Raw genomic sequence first — 24,419 nt, 5'->3', positions numbered from 1 at the left:
TGACGATTAATAATGTCTGTCTCTTGCACATCAAAGTATGTGACAACATTACGTAAAGAAAATATATCTTACCGCATACTGCCTAGAGCCCGAAGTATCATAGCTCGGGTACATATCCGACGGAGTAGGATCCGGTATCTCCTCTGGGTGGGAGTACTCAACAATGCGTAACCGTGTTCTGGTCATGTAGCGCCGCAAATAGAGATTGAATTCATCGAGATCGAAATTGTGATTCTCGTGCCATAGATTTTTGTTTGCTGTCTCCCATTCTATAACATACGGCTCTAGTCTAACTAGCCAATCAGCAGTAGTCCTGGTCATGCCCTTCCTTGTCGTCCTAAAATTGTGGTGTGTGTTCAACAATTACCTAAAGCTTCGAATGGAGTACTATGAAAGATAATGCAACATTGAAAACCTGGTTAATACATGTGGATGTGTGCTGGCACCGGGTTCTCTATAGGGGGAGGTAGCTCCAACTGCAAAAGACCAAATTGCCTCATAACCCTCTGTTGTGCCATCTCCTCGACGAAGACATCGAAGATGATCTTAGATTTTGTCATCCAGTAATCTCGGTCCCTTGTGCATAGCACAGACATACCACCAGGGTATCTCGCTTGTATGGCTGGTTCCGTGTAGGGCTGCCAGATGACCCCGGTGTACGCATCGAACTGCTCGTTCAATGCTGTGTATGCCTTCCTGGTCTGATCACTAGCAAAGCGTCTCTGCAGAGAAGAAAAGTTAGTAGCCGCTAGCATCGAACTATCTCTTGTGCAGAAAAAAGTGTCCAACACAGACCGAAAGTAGGCATGTCGATGCCGTCAACATCAAACATGGCGTCTATAGGCTCATGAACACGTACATCTGGTCGCCCTATAGAGAACCTCTCCCACGACCACAGCTGTAGGAATAGAGGGCATCCAAGAAGGGCTGGCTTTCTCGATGTAAGCTGGCAACCGTTGCACATACCTCGGTATGTAGCCGCTAAGACCGCTGAACCCCAACTCCTCTGTCTGATCTGATCCGCCGTCTGAGCGCTCGCTACCTCGAGTGCCATAGGGATGTAGAGGGCGCTAATAGTGGTGACATGGTTCTCCGTGAACATCACCTTGCCAAAAAGCCACAGTAAGTAGGCCTCCAGGCTCCAAGTGACCTGTTCCGCAGTCAACGGCGCGCGGAAGTTCTGGATCTGCATTAAGCGAAGAGAAAGTTTTAGTAAGCCGCAATTATTTTATGTAAAACTGTATGCACGATAATTGAAGGTAATAGGTAGGAGAAATTACCCGGAAATTTAGCAATCACTCATACTTAGGTCCGTGATGCTCCCATACCGGATCCGGAGCATCCGGAAAAACACCATGAAAACGTTGTGTAAGAGCTCGCTCCCAACCAGCCGGTGCGTCCAACGGTCCTACGGCATGACCTGCCAACGGTAGTCCGAGGAAAAGTGACACATCCTCCAGAGTAGGAGCCATCTCTCCCCATCTGAAGTGAAACATGTTGGGGAACGTAGTACTTTCAAAAAAAAAATCCTACGCACACGCAAGATCATGGTGATGCATAGGAACGAGAGGGGAGAGTGTTGTCCACGTACCCTCGTAGACCGACAGCGGAAGCGTTATCACAACGCGGTTGATGTAGTCGTACGTCTTCACGATCCGACCGATCAAGTACCGAACGTACGGCACCTCTGAGTTCTACACACGTTCAGCTCGATGACGTCCCTCGAACTCCGATCCAGCCGAGTGTTGAGGGAGAGTTTCGTCAGCACGACGGCGTGGTGACGATGATGATGTTCCACCCACGCAGGGCTTCGCCTAAGCTCCGCAACGGTATTATCGAGGTGTAATATGGTGGAGGGGGGCACCGCACACGGCTAAGAGATCTCAAGGATCAATTGTTGTGTCTCTGGGGTGCCCCCCTGCCCCCGTATATAAAGGAGCAAGGGGGAGGCAGCCGGCCAAGGGGAGAGGCGCGCCATAAGGGGGAGTCCTACTCCCACCGGGAGTAGGACTCCTCCTTTCCTTGTGGCAGTAGGAGAAGGGAAGGGGGAAGGAGAAAGAAGGAAGGGTGCGCCCCCCTTCCCTAGTCCAATTCGGACCAGACCATGGGGAGGGGTGCGGCCACCTTTTGAGGCCTTTCTCTCCTTTCCCATATGGCCCATTAAGGCCCAATACGAATTCCCGTAACTCTCCGGTACTCCGAAAAATACCCGAATCAATCGGAACCTTTCCGAAGTCCGAATATAGTCGTCCAATATATCGATTTTTACGTCTCCACCATTTCGAGACTCCTTGTGGAGCATAAATGTACCTGCACAGGGGATGTAGCTCGACTCTAGCCATGTTGGGAGCGTGCAGGGCACAAGGAAACCAGAGGGGCACAGGGTTTGATCGCCGGCTCTTTCTGGAAGATACCGCCCCCCTAAGCTTTTCCCCTTAGCCATGTCCACAACAATAAGAAAGTGACCATAGACGAGGTACATAAAATTTGCCTGGAATGGATCGATGGCGGCAATGCACGGTATGTGGTCTTCCAGGACTTTGCACCTTTCAGGTAGAACAGGATTGAATGCTACCTTGTGCTCGAGCGTCCAGCAGCAGCCCTTCTCGTTGAGCGAGAAGGAGCTGCACACGAATGGCTTCCTGCTATTAGACACCTCCACGTAGCGCAGCTTCCCCTCGCTCACCCCCAGGCGACGGTACCTGCCCAGCACCGGAGTCCCCGCCAGGTCAATCAGGTCAGGCAGCACGCTGGCCGGGGGCAGCTCCACGAAGTGATGCTCTGGCTGGTCGCTGAAAGGGTCGACGGAGCAGACGCCCCAGGTCGGGTCGAGCCACCACAGCCGGTCGCCGAATGCCACCACCTCGAGGTTCGGGTCTATGCGCATGTCCCGGCTAGCCGGCACAGTGGATGGGCCGGCCAGACGCCGCTCGTCCCAGTCCCCTGTTTCGGACAGGAAACGGCGCACGACGGGGTGGTCCGCTCCCCCGCGACGGCTGCGGCTGAGCTGAGCGACCACGTACCTGTCCGGCGGGCCGCGGGAGCCCTCGGAGTGGGTGAGCAGGCCGAAACCCGTGGAGCATCCTGCGGTGGACGACCTCGCGAACTCGGTGGCCGGGACAGGGTGGCGGGCCAGCTGGCCGCTGAGAGGGTTGCAGACGAAGCGTGCGACGTCCGGCTCGCCGGCGTACGCGGCGGCGGGCGTCGAACTCGGCCAGCCAGCTGGGGCGGAAAGTGCCGTCGACCGGGGCGCGGCAGCGGGCGTCGGAGAAGTCGAGGAGGAGGAGGCCGTCGGGGGTCGCGGCACGGACGGTGCCGGCGAAGAAGTCCGTGGCGTCGCCGGCGCCGGGGACGACGAGGCGGGCGGGGACGGAGAGCTGGGCCCACAGGTCATCGTGGAGGTGGAGGGACGCGCGCGACGGCGCCCCCGACGCGTCCAGCGCCGGCTTGGTGTAGAGCATGGCCCACGGAGGGTGGCGAGGGGGCGCGGAGGCCGCCGCGGCCGCGCAGAGGGAGCAGCGGAGGGGCGCCGCGGCGGCGCCGGCGAGGCGTCGGAGCAGGAGGGGCATTTCGCTTGTGGGGGGGTGGAGGAGGAGAGGGGAGAGGGTTTTGGGATTCTGCTTTGCCCGAGCGAGCGGCCTGCGGTGGCGTGGCGAGGAAAGGAGGAAGTGGGGTTTGGTTGGTCCACATGGAACTCGGTCCAGGCGGCTCTGACAGCTTTTGCCAAAAGGCAGAATCGTTCCAATCGTCTCGCAGAGAAGACGACAAGAGACGACGAGTTCGAACTACCAAAATTTCAAATTTTCAAAAGAGAGCAGGCAAATTTGACAATTTTGACATCGGGACGAAATCAATTTACAGAATGAACTGCCCGTGAAACTACTTCACGCCCTTGACCTTTTTGTGTGGCGCCCGCCACACCGGCGCCACACTCTACGGTGCAGCGCCTAGCTTGGGGGAGTTGCACCTCTGTCCACCGTGGCAGGCCTGGGCGGTGGCCCTCTCCTCTCCCCCTCTCAATCCCCTCTCCCAAATTCATCAGATCTGACGATTTGGTCCGTGGATTCCTTCACCAATCCATCTTAGAAGGTACCCTCCTCCGATCCCCTTCTTTCTATCCATATAATGTATGCTATTTTGAAGATTTTGAGGAACCCTTGTTTGATTTGATTAGATTTGAATGTTGCATGTATTATAATCTTGCATGTACCTAATTTTGCAACCCTAGTTTAGTTTATTTTATTAAAAAGATATGGTTTGGATACATAGGTTGACATGTTATTTTATATCGAAAAGAGATTTGTATTTAATCTTGCATGAAGTAGGCCTAGTTTAGTTTATTTGTGTTGAAATTATATTTGTATTGACAAGAATGCTTTGGATACATATGCTTTGAATTTTGCATCTAGTAGGCATACTTTAGTTTATTTGTATTCAAAAGATAATTGTGTTGGCAAGAAAGCTTTTTTTAATTGTTAGGATGGTTTGGCTTCTCGGTGATCACTGGGACAAACAACACCGGTCGTACCCTATGTCGGTGGAGCAGCGGGTAATAATGAAAGTGGCCGGTGTTATGAATTTCGTGTTTATTTCAAACACAAATGCCCCATATGTAATTTTATGATTTGTTTGTTTGTAGGAGCTTGCAGCTTTGAAGCTTCGGTCTCACGGGGTCACCCTTGGGTGGATGCGCTATGATGACCGGTACACACCGTATGTAAGGGAGACAGGACTTCTCCTTTTCATTCAGTTGGTCAGCCGGTCGACGCCACCCAACAATGCTGCAACACTCACCGCGCTTATTGATCATTGGAGGCCGGAGACACACAGTTTCCATCTTCGGACCGGGGAGATGACCGTGACGCTCCAGGATATTGCTATGATCACCGGTCTTCCTATCGATGAGAATCCTCTATGTATGAACACCGATTCTGATGGGTGGCGCGCGCAGATGCATGCCCTTATCGATATGGTTCCTTCGGAGCATCGGGAACCAGAAGCAGAAGACAAGAAGAAGGAAAGAGTAGCAGCCGGTGCTCCTTCACGTGGACTACATTGCACTTTGGTACTTGCCCTGAGGAAGCTAATGAGGACACGGTCAAGACATATGCTCATGTCTACATGTGGTACGTGATATCCAGGACTATGTTTGCTGATGGCACAGGCAAGAATGCTCCATGGATGTGGCTGAAGGCGTTGACCGTCTTCGATAGCAAATGGAGTTGGGGTTCGGCGACATTGGCTTACTTGTATCGATAGGTATGAAGTTGTTTCCTTTTCACTTCATTGATACATTATCATGCGATATTGCTGTTAATTCAACCATGTTCTCTTTTATGTGCAGTTGGACGAAGCCTGTTGTAGGCAATCTGGAGGTATTGGTGGTTGTATGCTCGCATTTTCTATATGGAGCTGGGTGTCGGTGTCAAAACCGGCGGATCTCGGGTAGGGGGTCCCGAACTGTGTGTCTAGGATCGATGGTAACAGGAGACGGGGGACACGATGTTTACCCAGTTTTGGGCCCTCTCTATGGAGGTAATACCCTACTTCCTGCTTGATTGATCTTGATGAATATGAGTATTACAAGAGTTGATCTACCACGATATCGTAATGGCTAAACCCTAGAAGTCTAGCCTATGTGTATATGGTAATGAATGTTCCCTATCCGGACTATGCTCTCCGGTTTATATAGACAACGGAGAGATATAGGGTTACACGGAGTCAGTTACATAAGAAGGAATCTTCATAATTGGTCGCCAAGCTTGCCTTCCACGCCAAGTAGACTCCAATCCGGACATGGGTATAGTCTTCGGCCTTCATATCTTCACAGCCCATCAGTCCGGCCCAATGAGTAACAGGCCGGACGCCCGAGGACCCCTTAGTCCAGGACTCCCTCAGTAGCCCCTGAACCTGGCTTCAATGACGAGGAGTCCGGTGCGCAGATTGTGTTCGGCATTGCAAGGCGGGTTCCCCTCTTCCGAACTCCGGAATAGTCTTCGGATGTAGTAGATGTATCCGGACCTGTGTATATAATTGCCGAAAATACAATATTCCACGAGTCTAATTTGTTGATAACTGTTTATGACGTCGCATCACGCCTGCCCGGTTACTGTCTCCAGCCGTTGGCTGGCACATCGCCCCACGTCTTGGGACGCGGTTTTTCCGGCACGTCTTGCCAAGGCAGAGATCGTGTCCCCTTATTCACGGGATTTTCATTAATGCAGGCATGGGGAACCCAACCGTCCCCTGAATACAACTCTCTGGAGTTAGGTAAGTTTCGAGACCCAGGTGGATACGCTTAGTATTTGGGGTCTTTATATAGGGTCCCAGACTTGTCTTCTTCCTTTGCGGTTGCTTCTTCCTCAACCCTAGCCAACCCAAGTTCCAACTCTCGGGTTCCCGTCGCCACCAGCCTTAATCATGTCCGGATCAAGCCGTCAAGGCCGGTGGGTGGCTTCTTTTGTCATAGATGAGGATATTGCGAAGCTCCGTGCAGCGAGGTATCTGACCCCAGAAATCCTTCATCGGCTTCCTGCACAGGGGTAGGTCGTTCCTACCCCCAAATCCGGCTAGAGGGTAATGTTTGTGTCCCACTTCCTCCATGGGCTAGGGTTCGCGCTTAACCCCTTCGTCCGGGGGCTCATGTTCTACTATGGGCTAGACTTTCACGATATGGCCCCGGACTCTATTCTCCTCGTCTCGACATTTATCGTCACGTGTGAGGCCTTCCTCCGGACTCCTCCGCACCTTGGTTTGTGGCTCAAGACCTTTGACGTGAGGCCGCAGGTGATAGAGGAAGAGCAGGCAGAATGCGGCAGCGTTACAATAGGCAAGCTCGCCAGCGCGGTTTGGTTTGAAGGATCTTTCACCAAGTCTTCCGACCTATGGCGGCAGGGGTGGTTTTATATCAACGAGCCGCGAGGCTCTAAGTGGGCGGCTACACCTGCGTTCCGACCCGGCCCTCCAATTCAGCTTGCTTCATGGATCAATAAGGGACTGGACTGGGGATCCGTCAATGAAGTGCAGACTCTACAAGGTCGCATCCGAAGCCTTACCGAGAAGGGCATCGGCCTTGTGAACGTCGTTCAAGTAATGCTAGTCCACCGGACCCTGCCATGTCAGCGGCGGCCTCTCCGTATGTGGGAGTTTAATCCGGAAGGGCGACGGCCTCTTCAGCACTTCTTCGGCACCACGCACGAAGGAATGTGGAAGTTATATTTTGGGGAACGAGAGCAATGGCTGGACACCACCGAAGATGTCGGCCTTGACTGCAATCATCCGGACACTGTGGTAAGTGCTCAACTCTGAACACCTTCCATTCAACCATCTCTTGACAAGTCACTGAACAACCCGTCCCTATGCAGGACTGGATAAAAAAGCGATATTAATTTGGTGTCCGGCGCCCCTTCTCGAAGATTCTGCGACCGCCCTGCTGACGAGAAGGTTGATTCCCACACCGTACCAGGTGTCTGCAGAGGGGGGCGAGTGTTGGTAATCGTAGCATAATTTTAAAATTTTCCTACGCTCACCAAGATGCATCTATGGAGTATACTAGCAACGAGGGGAAAGGAGTGCATCTACATACCCTTGTAGATCGCGAGCGGAAGCGTTCCAATGAACGTGGATGACGGAGTCGTACTCGCCGTGATTCAAATCACCGATGACCGAGTGCCGAACGGACGGCACCTCCGCGTTCAACACATGTACAGTGCAGCGACGTCTCCTCCTTCTTGATCCAGCAAGGGGGAAGGAGAGTTTGATGGAGATCCAGCAGCACGACGGCGTGGTGGTGGATGTAGCGGGATGCCGGCAGGGCTTCGCCGAGCTTCTACGAGAGAGAGAGAGGTGTAGCAGGAGAGGAGGGAGGCGCCCAAGGCTGTGTCTTTGCTGCCCTCCCTCCCCCCCTTTATATAGGCCCCATGGGAGGGGGGGCGCCGGCCAGGGATCCCATCTGGATGGGGGGCGGCGGCCAGGGGGGTGCCTTGCCCCCCAAGGCAAGTGGGAAGCCCCCCCACCCTAGGGTTTCCAACCCTAGGCGCATGGGGGAAGGCCCATGGGTGGGGCGCCCAGCCCACTAGGGGCTGGTTCCCTTCCCACTTCAGCCCACGGGGCCCTCCGGGATAGGTGGCCCCACCCGGTGGACCCCCGGGACCCTTCCGGTGGTCCCGGTACAATACCGGTAACCCCCAAAACTTTCCCGGTGGCCGAAACTTGACTTCCTATATATAATTATTCACCTCCGGACCATTCCGGAACTCCTCGTGACGTCCGGGATCTCATCCGGGACTCCAAACAACTTTCGGGTTTCCGCATACACATATCTCTACAACCCTAGCGTCACCGAACCTTAAGTGTGTAGACCCTACAGGTTCGGGAGACATGTAGACATGACCGAGACGCCTCTCCGGTCAATAACCAACAGCGGGATCTGGATACCCATGTTGGCTCCCACATGTTCCACGATGATCTCATCAGATGAACCATGATGTCGAGGATTCAATCAATCCCGTATACAATTCCTTTTGTGAATTGGTATGTTACTTGCCCGAGATTCGATCGTCGGTATCCCAATACCTTGTTCAATCTCGTTACCGGCAAGTCTCTTTACTCGTACCGCAATGCATGATCCCATGACTAACGCCTTAGTCACATTGAGCTCATTATGATGATGCATTACCGAGTGGGCCCGGAGATACCTCTCCGTCACACGGAGTGACAAATCCCAGTCTCGATCCGTGCCAACCCAACAGACACTTTCGGAGATACCCGTAGTGCACCTTTATAGTCACCCAGTTACGTTGTGACGTTTGGCACACCCAAAGCACTCCTACGGTATCTGGGAGTTGCACGATCTCATGGTCTAAGGAAAAGATACTTGACATTGGAAAAGCTCTAGCAAACGAAACTACATGATCTTTTATGCTATGCTTAGGATTGGGTCTTGTCCATCACATCATTCTCCTAATGATGTGATCTCGTTATCAATGACATCCAATGTCCATAGTCAGGAAACCATGACTATCTGTTGATCAACGAGCTAGTCAACTAGAGGCTTACTAGGGACACGTTGTGGTCTATGCATTCACACATGTATTACGATTTCCGGACAATACAATTATAGCATGAACAATAGACGATTATCATGAACAAAGAAATATAATAATAACCATTTATTATTGCCTCTAGGGAATATTTCCTACAGTCTCCCACTTGCACTAGAGTCAATAATCTAGTTACATTGTGATGAATCGAACACCCATTGCGTCCTGGTGTTGATCATGTTTTGCTCTAGGGAGAGGTTTAGTCAACGGATCTGCTACATTCAGGTCCGTATGTACTTTACAAATATCTATGTCTCCATTTTGAACACTTTCACGAATGGAGTTGAAGCGACGCTTGATATGCCTGGTCTTCCTGTGAAATCTGGGCTCCTTCGCAAGGGCAATAGCTCCAGTGTTGTCACAGAAGAGAGTCATCGGGCCCGACGCATTGGGAATCACCCCTAGGTCGGTAATGAACTCCTTCATCCAGACTGCTTCCTGTGCTGCCTCCGAGGCTGCCATGTACTCCGCTTCACATGTAGATCCCGCCACGACGCTTTGCTTGCAACTGCACCAGCTTACTGCTCCTCCATTCAAAATATACACGTATCCGGTTTGTGACTTCGAGTCATCCAGATCTGTGTCGAAGCTAGCGTCGACGTAACCCTTTATGACGAGCTCTTCGTCACCTCCATAAACGAGAAACATATCCTTAGTCCTCTTCAGGTACTTCAGGATATTCTTGACCGCTGTCCAGTGTTCCTTGCCGGGATTACTTTGGTACCTTCCTACCAAACTTACGGCAAGGTTTACATTAGGTCTGGTACACAGCATGGCATACATAATAGACCCTATGGCCGAGGAATAGGGGATGACACTCATCTTTTCTCTATCTTCTGCCATGGTCGGGCATTGAGCCGTGCTCAATTGCACACCTTGCAGTACAGGCAAGAACCCCTTCTGGGACTGATCCATATTGAACTTCTTCAATATCTTGTCAAGGTATGTACTCTGTGAAAGACCAATGAGGCGTCTCGATCTATCTCTATAGATCTTGATGCCTAATATATAAGCAGCTTCTCCAAGGTCCTTCATTGAAAAACACTTATTCAAATAGGCCTTAATACTTTCCAAGAATTCTATATCATTTCCCATCAATAATATGTCATCCACATATAATAAGAGAAATGCTACAGAGCTCCCACTCACTTTCTTGTAAACACAGGCTTCTCCATAAGTCTGTGTAAACCCAAACGCTTTGATCATCTCATCAAAGCGAATGTTCCAACTCCGAGATGCTTGCACCAGCCCATAGATTGAGCGCTGGAGCTTGCATACTTTGTTAGCATTCTTAGGATCGACAAAACCTTCCGGCTGCATCATATACAACTCTTCCTTAAGGAAGCCGTTAAGGAATGCCGTTTTGACGTCCATCTGCCATATCTCATAATCATAGTATGCGGCAATTGCTAACATGATTCGGACGGACTTCAGCTTCGCTACGGGTGAGAAAGTCTCATCGTAGTCAACCCCTTGAACTTGTCGATAACCCTTAGCGACAAGTCGAGCTTTGTAGATCGTCACATTACCATCCGCGTCCGTCTTCTTCTTAAAGATCCATTTGTTTTCTATGGCTCGCCGATCATCGGGCAAGTCAGTCAAAGTCCATACTTCGTTTTCATACATGGATCCTATCTCGGATTTCATGGCTTCCAGCCATTTGTCGGAATCCGGGCCCGCCATCGCTTCTTCATAGTTCGAAGGTTCACCGTTGTCTAACAACATGATTTCGAGGACAGGGTTGCCGTACCACTCTGGTGTGGAACGTGTCCTTGTGGACCTACGAAGTTCAGTAGTAACTTGATCCGAAGCTTCATGATCATCATCATTAACTTCCTCCCCAGTCGGTGTAGGCACCACAGGAACATTTTCCCGCGCTGCGCTACTTTCCGGTTCGGAAGGGGTGACTCTCACCTCATCAAGTTCCACTTTCCTCCCACTCAATTCTTTCGAGAGAAACTCCTTCTCCAGAAAGGACCCGTTCTTGGCAACGAAGATCTTGCCTTCGGATCTGAGGTAGAAGGTATACCCAATAGTTTCCTTAGGGTATCCTATGAAGACGCATTTTTCTGACTTGGGTTCGAGCTTTTCAGGTTGAAGTTTCTTGACATAAGCATCGCATCCCCAAAGTTTTAGAAACGACAGCTTAGGTTTCTTCCCAAACCATAATTCATACGGTGTCGTCTCAACGGATTTAGACGGAGCCCTATTTAAAGTGAATGCGGCAGTCTCTAAAGCATAGCCCCAAAATGAAAGCGGTAAATCGGTAAGAGACATCATAGATCGCACCATATCCAATAGAGTGCGATTACGACGTTCGGACACACCGTTTCTCTGAGGTGTTCCAGGCAGCGTGAGTTGTGAAACTATTCCACATTTCCTTAAGTGTGTACCAAATTCGTGACTTAAATATTCTCCACCACGATCTGATCGTAAGAATTTTATTCTCCTGTCACGTTGATTCTCAACTTCACTCTGAAATTCCTTGAACTTTTCAAAGGTTTCAGACTTGTGTTTCATTAGGTAGACATACCCATATCTACTTATGTCATCAGTGAGAGTGAGAACATAACGATATCCTCCGCGAGCCTCAACACTCATTGGACCGCACACATCGGTATGTATGATTTCCAATAAGTTGGTTGCTCGCTCCATTGTTCCGGAGAGCGGAGTCTTGGTCATCTTACCCATGAGGCATGGTTCGCACGTGTCAAATGATTCGTAATCAAGAGACTCCAAAAGTCCATCTGCATGGAGCTTCTTCATGCGCTTGACACCAATGTGACCAAGGCGGCAGTGCCACAAGTATGTGGGACTATCGTTATCAACATTACATCTTTTGGTATTCACACTATGAACATGTGTAACATCACGTTTGAGATTCATCAAAAATAAACCATTGACCAGCGGGGCATGACCATAAAACATATCTCTCAAATAAATAGAACAACCATTATTATCGGATTTAAATGAGTAGCCATCTCGAATTAAACGATATCCAGATACAATGTTCATGCTCAAAGCTGGCACTAAATAATAATTATTGAGGTTCAAAACTAATCCCGTGGGTAGATGCAGAGCTAGCGTGCCGACGGCGATCACATTGACCTTGGAACCATTCCCGACGCGCATCGTCACCTCGTCCTTCGCCAGTCTCCGTTTATTCCGCAGTTCCTGTTTTGAGTTACAAATATGCGCAACTGCACCGGTATCAAATACCCAGGAGCTACTACGAGTACTGGTAAGGTACACATCAATTACATGTATATCATATATACCTTTGGTGTTGCCGGCCTTCTTTTCCGCTAAGTATTTGGGGCAGTTCCGCTTCCAGTGACCACTTCCCTTGCAATAAAAGCACTCAGTCTCAGGCTTGGGTACATTCTTTGACTTCTTCCCAGTAACTGGTTTACCGGGCGCGGCAACTCCCTTGCCGTCCTTCTTGAAGTTCTTCTTACCCTTGCCCTTCTTGAACTTCGTGGTTTTATTCACCATCAACACTTGATGTTCTTTTCTGATTTCCACCTCCGCTGATTTCAGCATCGAATATACCTCAGGAATGGTCTTTTCCATCCCCTACATATTGTAGTTCATCACAAAGCTCTTGAAGCTTGGTGGAAGCGACTGAAGGATTCTGTCAACGACCGCGTCATCCGGGAGATTGACTCCCAGCTGAGTCAAGCGGTTGTGCAACCCAGACATTCTGAGTATGTGCTCACTTACAGAACTATTTTCCTCCATTTTACAGCTGAAGAACTTGTCGGAGACTTCATATCTCTCGACCCGGCATGAGCTTGGAAAACTAATTTCAGCTCCTCGAACATCTCATATGCTCCATGTTTCTCAAAACGCTTTTGGAGACCTGGTTCTAGGCTGTAAAGCATGCCGCACTGAACGAGGGAGTAATCATCAGCACGCTGCTGCCAAGCGTTCATAACGTCTTGGTTCTGTGGGATTGGTGCATCACCTAGCGGTGCTTCTAAGACATAATCTTTCTTGGCTACTATAAGGATGATCCTCAGGTTCCGGACCCAGTCCGTATAGTTGCCGTCATCATCTTTCAGCTTGGTTTTCTCTAGGAACGCGTTGAAATTGAGGACAACGTTGGCCATTTGATCTACAAGACATAGTGTAAAGATTTTTAGACTAAGTTCATGATAATTAAGTTCATCTAATCAAATTATTTAATGAACTCCCACTCAGATAGACATCCCTCTAGTCATCTAAGTGAAACATGATCCGAGTTAACTAGGCCGTGTCCGATCATCACGTGAGACGGACTAGTCAAGATCGGTGAACATCTCCATGTTGATCGTATCTTCTATACGACTCATGCTCGACCTTTCGGTCCTCCGTGTTCCGAGGCCATGTCTGTACATGCTAGGCTCGTCAAGTCAACCTAAGTGTATTGCGTGTGTTCCGAGGCCATGTCTGTACATGCTAGGCTCGTCAGCACCCGTTGTATTCGAACGTTAGAATCTATCACACCCGATCATCACGTGGTGCTTCGAAACAATGAACCTTCGCAACGGTGCACAGTTAGGGTGAACACTTTCTTGAAATTATTATAAGGGATCATCTTACTTACTACCGTCGTTCTATACAAATAAGATGCAAAAACATGATAAACATCACATGCAATCAAATAGTGACATGATATGGCCAATATCATTATGCTCCTTTGATCTCCATCTTCGGGGCACCATGATCATCTTCGTCACCGGCATGACACCATGATCTCCATCATCATGATCTCCATCATTGTGTCTTCATGAAGTCGTCACGCCAACGATTACTTCTACTTCTATGGCTAACGCGTTTAGCAACAAAGTAAAGTAATTTACATGGCGTTATTCAATGACACGCAGGTCATACAAAATAATAAAGACAACTCCTATGGCTCCTGCCGGTTGTCATACTCATCGACATGCAAGTCGTGATTCTTATTACAAGAATATGATCAATCTCATACATCACATATATCATTCATCACATCTTCTGGCCATATCACATCACATCACACATGCTGCAAAAACAAGTTAGACGTCCTCTAATTGTTGTTGCAAGTTTTTACGTGGTTTGTAAGTTTCTAGCAAGAACGTTTCTTACCTACGTATGACCACAACGTGATTTGCCAATTTCTATCTACCCTTCATAAGGACCCTTTTCATCGAATCCGTTCCGACTAAAGTAGGAGAGACAGACACCCGCTAGCCACCTTATGCAACTAGTGCATGTCAGTCGGTGGAACCTGTCTCACGTAAGCGTACGTGTAAGGTCGGTCCGGGCCGCTTCATCCCACAATGCCGCCGAAACAAGATAAGACTAGTAGCAGCAAGAAGAATTGGCAAACTCAACGCCCACAACTGCTTTGTGTTCTACTCGTGCATAGTAACTACGCATAGGCCTGGCTCATGATGCCACTTTTGGGAATCATAGCATAATTTTAAAATTTTCCTACGCTCACCAAGATGTATCTATGGAGTATACTAGCAACGAGGGGAAAGGAGTGCATCTACATACCCTTGTAGATCGCGAGCGGAAGCGTTCCAATGAACGTGGATGACGGAGTTGTACTCGCCGTGATTCAAATCACCGATGACCGAGTGCCGAACGGACGGCACCTCCGCGTTCAACACACGTATGGTGCAGCGACATCTCCTCCTTCTTGATCCAGCAAGGGGGAAGGAGAGGTTGATGGAGATCCAGCAGCACGACGGCGTGGTGGTGGATGTAGGGGGATGCCGGCAGGGCTTCGCCGAGCTTCTACGAGAGAGAGAGGTGTAGCAGGGGAGGAGGGAGGCGCCCAAGGCTGTGTCTTTGCTGCCCTCCCTCCCCCCCCTTTATATAGGCCCCCTGGGAGGGGGGCGCCGGCCAGGGATCCCATCTGGATGGGGGGCGGCGGCCAGGGGGGTGCCTTGCCCCCCAAGGCAAGTGGGAAGCCCCCCACCCTAGGGTTTCCAACCCTAGGCGCATGGGGGAAGGCCCATGGGTGGGGCTCCCAGCCCACTAGGGGCTGGTTCCCTTCCCACTTCAGCCCACGGGGCCCTTCGGGATAGGTGGCCCCACCCGGTGGACCCCCGGGACCCTTCCGGTGGTCCCGGTACAATACCGGTAACCCCCGAAACTTTCCCGGTGGCCGAAACTTGACTTCTTATATATAATTCTTCACCTCCGGACCATTCTGGAACTCCTCGTGACGTCCGGGATCTCATCCGGGACTCCGAACAACTTTCGGGTTTCTGCATACACATATCTCTACAACCCTAGCGTCACCGAACCTTAAGTGTGTAGACCCTACGGGTTCGGGAGACATGTAGACATGACCGAGACGCCTCTCCGTTCAATAACCAACAGCGGGATCTGGATACCCATGTTGGCTCCCACATGTTCCACGATGATCTCATCGGATGGACCACGATGTCGATGATTCAATCAATCCCGTATACAATTCCTTTTGTTAATTGGTATGTTACTTGCCCGAGATTCGATCGTCGGTATCCCAATACCTTGTTCAATCTCGTTACCGGCAAGTCTCTTTACTCGTACCGCAATGCATGATCCCCGTGACTAACGCCTTAGTTACATTGAGCTCATTATGATGATGCATTACCGAGTGGGCCCAGAGATACCTCTCCGTCACACGGAGTGACAAATCCCAGTCTCGATCCGTGCCCACCCAACAGACACTTTCGGAGATACCCGTAGTGCACCTTTATAGTCACCCAGTTACGTTGTGACGTTTCGCACACCCAAAGCACTCCTACGATGTCCGGGAGTTGCACGATCTCATGGTCTAAGGAAAAGATACTTGACATTGGAAAAGCTCTAGCAAACGAAACTACACGATCTTTTATGCTATGCCTAGGATTGGGTCTTGTCCATCACATCATTCTCCTAATGATGTGATCTCGTTATCAATGACATCCAATGTCCATAGTCAGGAAACCATGACTATCTGTTGATCAACGAGCTAGTCAACTAGAGGCTTACTAGGGACACGTTGTGGTCTATGCATTCACACATGTATTACGATTTCCGGACAATACAATTATAGCATGAACAATAGACGATTATCATGAACAAAGAAATATAATAATAACCATTTATTATTGCCTCTAGGGCATATTTCCTATAGCGAGAGCGGGGAGCCCGAAGGTGATACCCGCCCTGAGGACAAATTAGACATTGTGTTCGGGGAAACCAAAACTATTTTGCCCAAGGGCAAAGGTGCGGAGGAAGCTCTCCATGGCAAAAAGAGGGTTGCGTTTGAAGATCAGGAGGGGGAGCCTTCCAAGAGAAGAAAAATGCCATCGTCAGGCAGTTTGGGTCGGGCGAGCGATGCTGCCATAAGGCTTTCTGGCGAGGACGAACCTCTGGCCAAACCGTAAGTGAGTCTGGGGCACTTTAAATATACTTCATTCTGTTCCTATTAGTGAAGTAATCATCCAACATACGCACATCAACGCAAGCTAACACCTGGTGTCTCTCTATCGTCCTCCTCTTCGGGATACCTTCTTCCGGAGATGATGGAGAGTGACACGCCATCTCCGGCCTCTTCGCCCAACAGGGGGGATGATACCGAGGTATCGTCCCGAAGGGCTCCTCCCGATCATCAAGCAGTGCAGGAAGCGAAGAAGGCTTTACCCGAAGGTGGTGCCTCTGTCACCCAGGGTTCGGTAATCAAGAATGATGGCCCCAAACCGGCCGGCTTACAGCCGGAGACGATTCTGGGGGTAAGTAAGCAGATTCCTTCAAAGGAATACCATACTCCGGCGGCGGTTTCCGAAGACCCCGGAGCGCCGGAAATGCTGACGGACATGCTGCGGCGAGCGTCCATTTCAGAGAAGCACTGTGCCTTGATGGTTACGGTGGTCGAAAAGGTTCTATCTGCAAAAAGCGGATTGAACGAGGCCTTCTCAAGCCTTCTAAGAGGTTTTGAAGTTTGTGATGTAGTGCCAATTGAATAATATTGACAGAATGCACCTGTTGTATATGCAGTAGCCCCTGAGACTCGAATTGCCTTCCGAAGGAAGCGATCGGAGGATTCAAAAAGATATGCTCAGTTACTAACCTTGATATGAACTTTGGGATACAGGCTACCTCCCCTTCTGCGGCTACCCGAAATACAGAAGTGGTCGAACTACAGCGAAAGCTTGATATTGCGGAGGATGACATTGCATTGATTAACAGGCGTCTTGACGACTCGCAAGGTATATATTTCGAGCATTCCTTACACCAATGTGCTTGTAATGTAGGCCTGACGCCGAAAAGGGTTTTATATGAAATGTGCATGATTGCAGATGGTGCTGCCGCCGTTGAAGCTCTTCGGGCGGAGCTAGCCCGGGCCAAGGAGTAGGCCCGGTGTAGTGATGCGGCTGCCGAGTAAGCATCGGCTGATCTAAGAGCCGAACAAGCAGCTCGGCGCCAAAGTGAGCAGAAAATATCCGTACTGGCACTTGAATTGAAGAATACTGCCAGTCGCTGTGAATTCCTTGAGAAGGAGAATAAAGCCAAAATGGCTGAGCTTGATAAGGTCGTACGAGAGGCGAGTGAAGCTCGGTCTGAATCTAGGGCAGCTCGTGAAGAGATTCGGCAGGCTAAGGAGATAGCGGCCGGTAAGCCCTTTTTGCTTCAGACCAAGTTTGGCGATCCGGACTATGCTCAGCTAAACCAGGTCTGGAGTTCTCTGGCTGAATTTTTGGACTTGCCGAAGAGTTCTTCCGATGTGGTGCAATTTTACCACACACAAGAGGGATATGCAATGGAGAAGCTTTTCTGGTCACAATTTGGCGCATCAAAGCGCCCTCTGTTGCTGAATGAACAGATGTCCCAGTGGGCCGAGCTTCATAGGATATCCAGCGACGCCATGTAATCCGGTTGTGGCCGAATGAGCCTGTTCCCAAGAGCTACTTTGGCCTGGTGCGACGTCTTGTTGATGCGGTGTCGCGTATCAATGGTGCGAAGCGGTCGGCATGCATTGAGGGTGCACAGATGGCCTTTGCCCGAGTCAAGACATTCTGGGGGAAGATGAAGGTCGTCGATGTTGCAGCGAAGAGTCCTCCCAAGGGCAAGGACCGTAATGAGCCGGAGCATTATTTTGAAGACGTCCTGGAGGCCGCCCGCCTGACAGAGGGTCAATGCTCGAAGATCATAATGTTCGAGTGAGGTATATTAGAATTGTAAAAGACAATTTTATAATTGATCTATTTTTATATTGTTGCTCAAAAGCTTGAATTCCTCCTGTGCGGCCGTTTAATATAATCTGAAAGTTTTCCAGTCATCGGCTTCAGCCCCCTCGTAGAAAGTACGGGGGTGTTCGGAAAAGCATTTAATCACTCTTTATCCAACGTCTTTGTCCGTAAAGGAGGTGATAATGCGGCGAACCAGGCGATCAGACTATAAGGCGTTAACACTTTCACTTAGACATGGGGGTTTTATGGTGGGGCTACGACATAGCCCCTGGTATGTATGCGGCGTATGGTGCCTTGCATATCTGATCTAAAAAAGATCCCTCGTGTTACACGGAAAATCGCTAAAGATTCCAATAAGTCGTCAAGTGGTTGGCCAGCTCTCGCCGCATCATGACAGTCAGTTTTCGGCTTTCTCTCTTGAGGTGCTCATCTGGTTTAGGCCAGGGCACAATCGCAGTAGTTCTCCCTTTACTACCCTAGCCGATAGAGCGGAACGTAGGGTAGCAAGCACAGGAGCCGGGCAATCCAACTATTGACCCAAGACAATGATTTGGAGCTGATGCATATAAGGCCAAACTTGCGATGCCGAAGTACGCTGTAGAGCTGTTCGGACTTTTGTTGGCAACTCGTTTGTTCCCATACCGAGCCCCTGGCAGGTTATGCCGAGGTGCATCTGTAACGCAGCCGTTAAGGCCGCACTCATTGTTGAAAGAGTATGAAAGATTAGTTCGGACGACGTTTATTGGGAGCGGAGCAATACGCCAATGACGAATTTATGTATATATAACATAATAAAAAGGGAACCCCAAGCCCGTCTATTTGAAAGCACCAATGTCGTTGTCAAAACCGGCAGATCTCGGGTAGGGGGTCCCGAACTGTGCGTCTAGGATCGATGGTAACAGGAGACGGGGGACACGATGTTTACCCAGGTTCGGGCCCTCTCTATGGAGGTAATACCCTACTTCCTGCTTGATTGATCTTGATGAATATGAGTATTACAAGAGTTGATCTACCACAAGATCGTAATGGCTAAACCCTAGAAGTCTAGCCTATGTGTATATGGTAATGAATGTCCCCTATTCGGACTATGCTCTCCGGTTTATATAGACACCGGAGAGATCTAGGGTTACATGGAGTCAGTTACATAAGAAGGAATCTTCATAATTGGTCACCAAGCTTGCCTTCCACGCCAAGTAGAGTCCAATCCGGACATGGGTATAGTCTTCGGCCTTCATATCTTCCAGAACCGGGACTAAAGGCCCTTATGAACCGGGACTAAAGGCCCTTTTTCTACTAGTGTGAGTAACAGGCCAGACGCCCGAGGACCCCTTAGTCCAGGACTCCCTCACTGGGAGTGTTTGCCGGTTGGAGGACCGAAGACCGTGAAGTACGAGGATTGGGACGACAAAGACGACCCACTACGGCTCCCCATTTGGGCTTGCAAGTGGAATGTGTTAAATGAGACGACAGATGATCCCTCGGTCATGTACAAGTTGTACAAGAGCGAGCTGGACAAGATCACGGCTGAGCAGGTGACTCAACATTGCATAAGTGATTATCATGCTTGTATCGTAACTCGATATCAATTTTGCGTTCTATGCTATTTTGCAGGTGGAATGGGAGCATATGGAAGAGGAGAGAGTTTTGGTAACCCTATAGAGTTCAGGCTGAATCCGATGTGCACTAGGGATAGGGATCTTTGGCATATGCGGTGCCCACTGACATGTAACTGGGCGGTTGAGCTTCACCTGCCACATCGGGTGTTCCGCCAGTTTGGTTTGTTCCAGCCACACCCACTGGAGTGGGAGGACACGGACAAGTTGCTACACGCGTAAGATATAATTAACCTTGAGCACTTAGCAGCTTCTCGGCGGTTTTGATGGTGCTAATATTCTGTTTCTAACTTGCAGGTTGGATGGGAAAAAGCAGCGGAAGATCAAGGATTGGGCCAAGCATCACAGGAAGTATGTCATACAGTTCACGCTCAGTGTGGAGCAAGATAGGGCTGGAAAATGAGCCCAGCTTTGTGAGCACTGCCCGATCGCGTTAAACAACTATCTCACATGGTTTCTTGCAAGTACCCGTGTGGAGGTATGCAAGCCGGCGTATGCTGAGGAGATTTTGGAAGATCCCACCGTTTTTGATGAGCTAGCCTAGCACCAGTACAACGCATTAGTCAGGAAAGGCAACTCAGTGATCCCTTCAGCTCCAATGATGAACCTTGTGGTATTTGCCCTTTTTGCTTTTCCATTCGCACTATTCATATCTTCGCCTACCTAACACGTTAATACCGTTTCTGTTCATAGCGTGCCCAGATTAAGCAAGCAGCTGATGAGACCGAGACTATTCTGGAAACAACCCTGGCTGGCAAAAGCGATGGGGAAGGTGCACTTTGAGCATTCATTAAGTTTCACATCTCCTTCAAACTAGCACTTAACATGTGTTGCTACGTTCGATGTCTCATTCACTTGTACATGTTGCAGCGCCAGGGCCAAAAGTTAAGGTGGCTATCAAACCTTTTCGGTTGTCGTGACCCCGAGTATGTATCACCAGAACGTTCTAGGTCGGCGACACCATCAGATCCCACTTCGGGCCAGGGCTATGGTGATCCTTTGGAGGATGAGGATGTGGGTGTGGTCACCCAAGAGGTATGGCATGAGCATATATCCAATTGTTGATGCATTGCTAACTATATCCTCACACACGGTCTTTCCATATCTTTTGTTGATGCATAGGTTGCTGATGATATGACCTTGGGGACGTACCAGGTTCGGTCTGCATACGAGTTAAATCCTAGGAAGGGAATCAACAAATACACACCTGAAGACTTCACCCAAAGAGGCAAAATGACGGTCGGCACCTCGCGGATGGCGGCTTTGGATGACTATTTGGATGACGATGTGGATGACGTGGAGGAACCGGAGCCAGAGACGGAGCGGGTTGCTCTTCCTAGGAAGGCGAAGAAGATAGCCAGCAACAGGGGGGAGGAGCCAAAAAGCGCTCAAGGAACTAGTCATCGTCCTTGTCGGTGTCAAAACCGGCGGATCTCGGGTAGGGGGTCCCGAACTATGCGTCTAGGATCGATGGTAACAGGAGACGGGGGACAAGATGTTTACCCAGGTTCGGGCCCTCTCTATGGAGGTAATACCCTACTTCCTGCTTGATTGATCTTGATGAATATGAGTGTTACAAGAGTTGATCTACCACGAGATCGTAATGGCTAAAACCCTAGGAGCCTATCCTATATGAGTATGGTAATGAATGTCGCCTATCCGGACTATGCTCTCCGGTTTATATAGACACCGGAGAGATCTAGGGTTACATGGGGTCGGTTACATAAGAAGGAATCTTCATAGTTGGTCGCCTAGCTTGCCTTCCACGCCAGGGAAAGTCCAATCCGGACACGGATATAGTCTTCGGCCTTCGTATCTTCACAGCCCATCAGTCCGGCCCATGAATAGCAGGCCGGACGCCCGAGGACCCCTTAGTCCAGGACTCCCTCAATAGCCCCCGAACCAGTCTTCAATGCGAAGTGTTCGGCACACATATTGTCTTCGGCATTGCAAGGTGGGTTCCTCCTTCGATGTCTCCAAGTAATGTATTCGGCCATTGATCCAATGCCGCCTCCTTTGCTTCTGCATGTTTTAAATAATCTTCGTCCTCCACGTGTCGAGCGAATGTGGAAAGTCAGGGTGTTTTTGCGAATAACACCCCGTCTACGCAAGGAAGAGCGCCTATTTAAAGAGATTGGATCCTAGATCCATTCAGTGTTACGCAGAAGAAATCCCCAGAAACAGCTTAGGAGAAACCATTCCAGCATGGCCAGTGTTCCCAATTCCTCCACTCATCCCGGCCCAGAGAAAGGCGAGTGGGAGAGGTGTTCTGTGTCTCATAGCCAATTGACGAAGTTGTAAACGCTTCCTTCCCCCTGCAGATCTAGTCCCTGTTCGGACGGGGCTAGCTTCCTTCAATGAGGGGACTCAGGCAGAGGACTTCCCCAATCCGTCCGGGGGAGAGCGAGTGTGTTTTGTCCCCTACCTGCTAAGAGGCGTTGGATTTCCAATCCATCCGTTCCTCCGAGGGCTTCTGGAGTACTACGGCCTCTAGCTGCACAACTTCACTCCGGCCTCTATTCTGCACATTGCGGGTTACGTCGCTTTGTGCAAACTATTCCTGGGCGTCGAGGCTCATTTCGAGTTGTGGAGGAGGTTGTTCTGTCTCGTCCCGCGCAATCACGGAGGGTTAATATTTGAATTGGGCGGAGCCGAAGTATGGCGCGTCGCCGATACCGGATATCCATCTGGCACACCAAGGAAGGCACCTGATGGATGGCCCTCCGAATGGTTCTATATTGAGGACGTCCCGCTTCCCGACCCGGTTCGAAAGGGTCTTCCCGAATTTGCGGGCGTCCCGCTGAAGAAACGCCACAGTTGGCGTCCCCGGAGTCTTGAAGAAGAAGACCGCGCGGAGGTTCGTCAGCTGATGGGCAAGATAAAAGAGCTTGCTCAGTCTGGGCTCACAGTAATCGAGGTTATGGCGATCTCCATAGCGCAAGGGGTTCAGCCGCTCCAATACAGAGGGCTTCCAATGTGGCACTACAATGGGAGGATGACGCCTCTCGCTGTGGCCGGAAAGGTCCGGATACCCCTGCCGCTTTGGCTAAGATATTAGCCGAACTGTTCAAAGGGGAGGAAAAGGAATTTCTTCGCATCAAGCTCAGAGACGGGTATTCTATGTATAACCCGCCTAGTTGGGTAAGGCCCAACCCCCCAGTTTTTACTCCTTCCATCTCCGAATTGCCTTTGATAAATTTCTAGTTTGTTTGCTTATGACAGCACTGGCGAAAGGTCACCGAGGGATTTCATAGTCCTGCCCCGCAGCCGGAGGACCACAACCGGGAGCTTGATCACGGGTTTGAAGAGGATCCGGATATATTTGTGGTGCTCGTGGAGGGGGTGTTTCACTAGACGAGCTATGATGGCACAGAAGTGGCCATCATTGCCGACTACCCTGGTCTTCTTCCTACTTCATAGGTAAGTAATCAAGAAACACCTTCTCTGAAGGGGTTCTCTTACTCTGCCTCACCCACCGCATTGTCGCGCGTTCTACAGGGGATGCGTTCAACGATACCGAGGAAATCGGTTCCCACGCCGGGCAGGCCTTCGAAGAGGAGGGTCGGTGAAGGCACCGCCGGGCCTTCATCGAGGAGGTACGGACAAACATATTTTTCAATGGCCATATCCGACTGTGACCTATGCGCCTATTTGATTACAGGAAAAAGGTTCGCCGAACTGTGTCCGGGGGTCCGGCCGGCCGTGCTCCCAACAACCAAGATTTAGATCCAGTCGGGGAGACGGGGGTCGATGTAGGAACAAAGCCGGACTGCCCTTCGGCCGAGGGTTCGGACAATATGTCTATTACCAACTCGGAAGTAGAGAGCGCCATGAATCATTGGCGCTGCAGGGCTGTTTTACGGGACCCGAAGTTCTCGAACGAGGCATTTAATGCCTTTAGCTCGGGCGACGCATACATCCGAGCTACTCGAGACGGGCTTAGTAAAGCCACGAGGCAATATCTGGCAGATGTGCAGGTAAGTTTTCTTTGTCTTAAAAGGATAGCCATATACCCGTAGCCCCCAAGACTGAAAGCAGTTGACTCAACTGATTTAAGGATCGTTTCACAACCAGGTCCTCGTGGAGAAGAATGGTCTACTAGCCCAAGAGCTGGAGCAGTGTCGGGCGTAGCTAAAAGCTGCTACCGCCGAACTGGGAGACTTGAAGAAGTCGTCCTCTGGTATTGTTCCCTTCCACCAAGGAACAATAAGTGTGTACCCACTATGCTAATGTTGCTGCTGATTTCACATAATAGGGCCATCTGATCAACTTGAAGAGAAGCTGAAGGTCGCCCAAGAGGGAGAGAGAGAGGTGAAAAGGCAACACGCCACAGGCGAGCGTGTGCTGACCCGTGTCAGAGATGAGAAAAACAAGCTGCAGGATTCCAACACTGCATTGGGTGAAGAGTTGAAAGATGTTCGAGCCTAGCTAGCCGCTTCCGTGAAGGAGAACAAAGAACTGCGGGGCGGTATCTTCAGTATGTGTCCGAACTATTTGTAAATTAGCTCGGA

The 24,419-nt window shown here is 50.1% G+C and overlaps 1 protein-coding gene across 1 annotated transcript; it reads right to left on the bottom strand.

Annotated features, from left to right (window-relative positions):
• Positions 1–419: 419 nt before the first annotated feature.
• On the bottom strand, positions 420–3,422 carry LOC120968224 (uncharacterized). Its single transcript, XM_073506317.1, has 3 exons — positions 2,210–3,422; positions 1,043–1,186; positions 420–722 (listed from the first exon to the last, which is right to left on the bottom strand). Exons 1-3 carry the CDS (start codon positions 3,392–3,394, stop codon positions 420–422), a joined length of 1,632 nt encoding a protein of 543 aa, XP_073362418.1. The 5' UTR covers positions 3,395–3,422.
• Positions 3,423–24,419: the final 20,997 nt, after the last annotated feature.

Source organism: Aegilops tauschii, chromosome 1 (genome assembly GCF_002575655.3).
Source record: "Aegilops tauschii subsp. strangulata cultivar AL8/78 chromosome 1, Aet v6.0, whole genome shotgun sequence".
Taxonomy (NCBI): domain Eukaryota; kingdom Viridiplantae; phylum Streptophyta; class Magnoliopsida; order Poales; family Poaceae; genus Aegilops; species Aegilops tauschii.
This window is presented reverse-complemented; position numbering and strand designations above follow the sequence as displayed.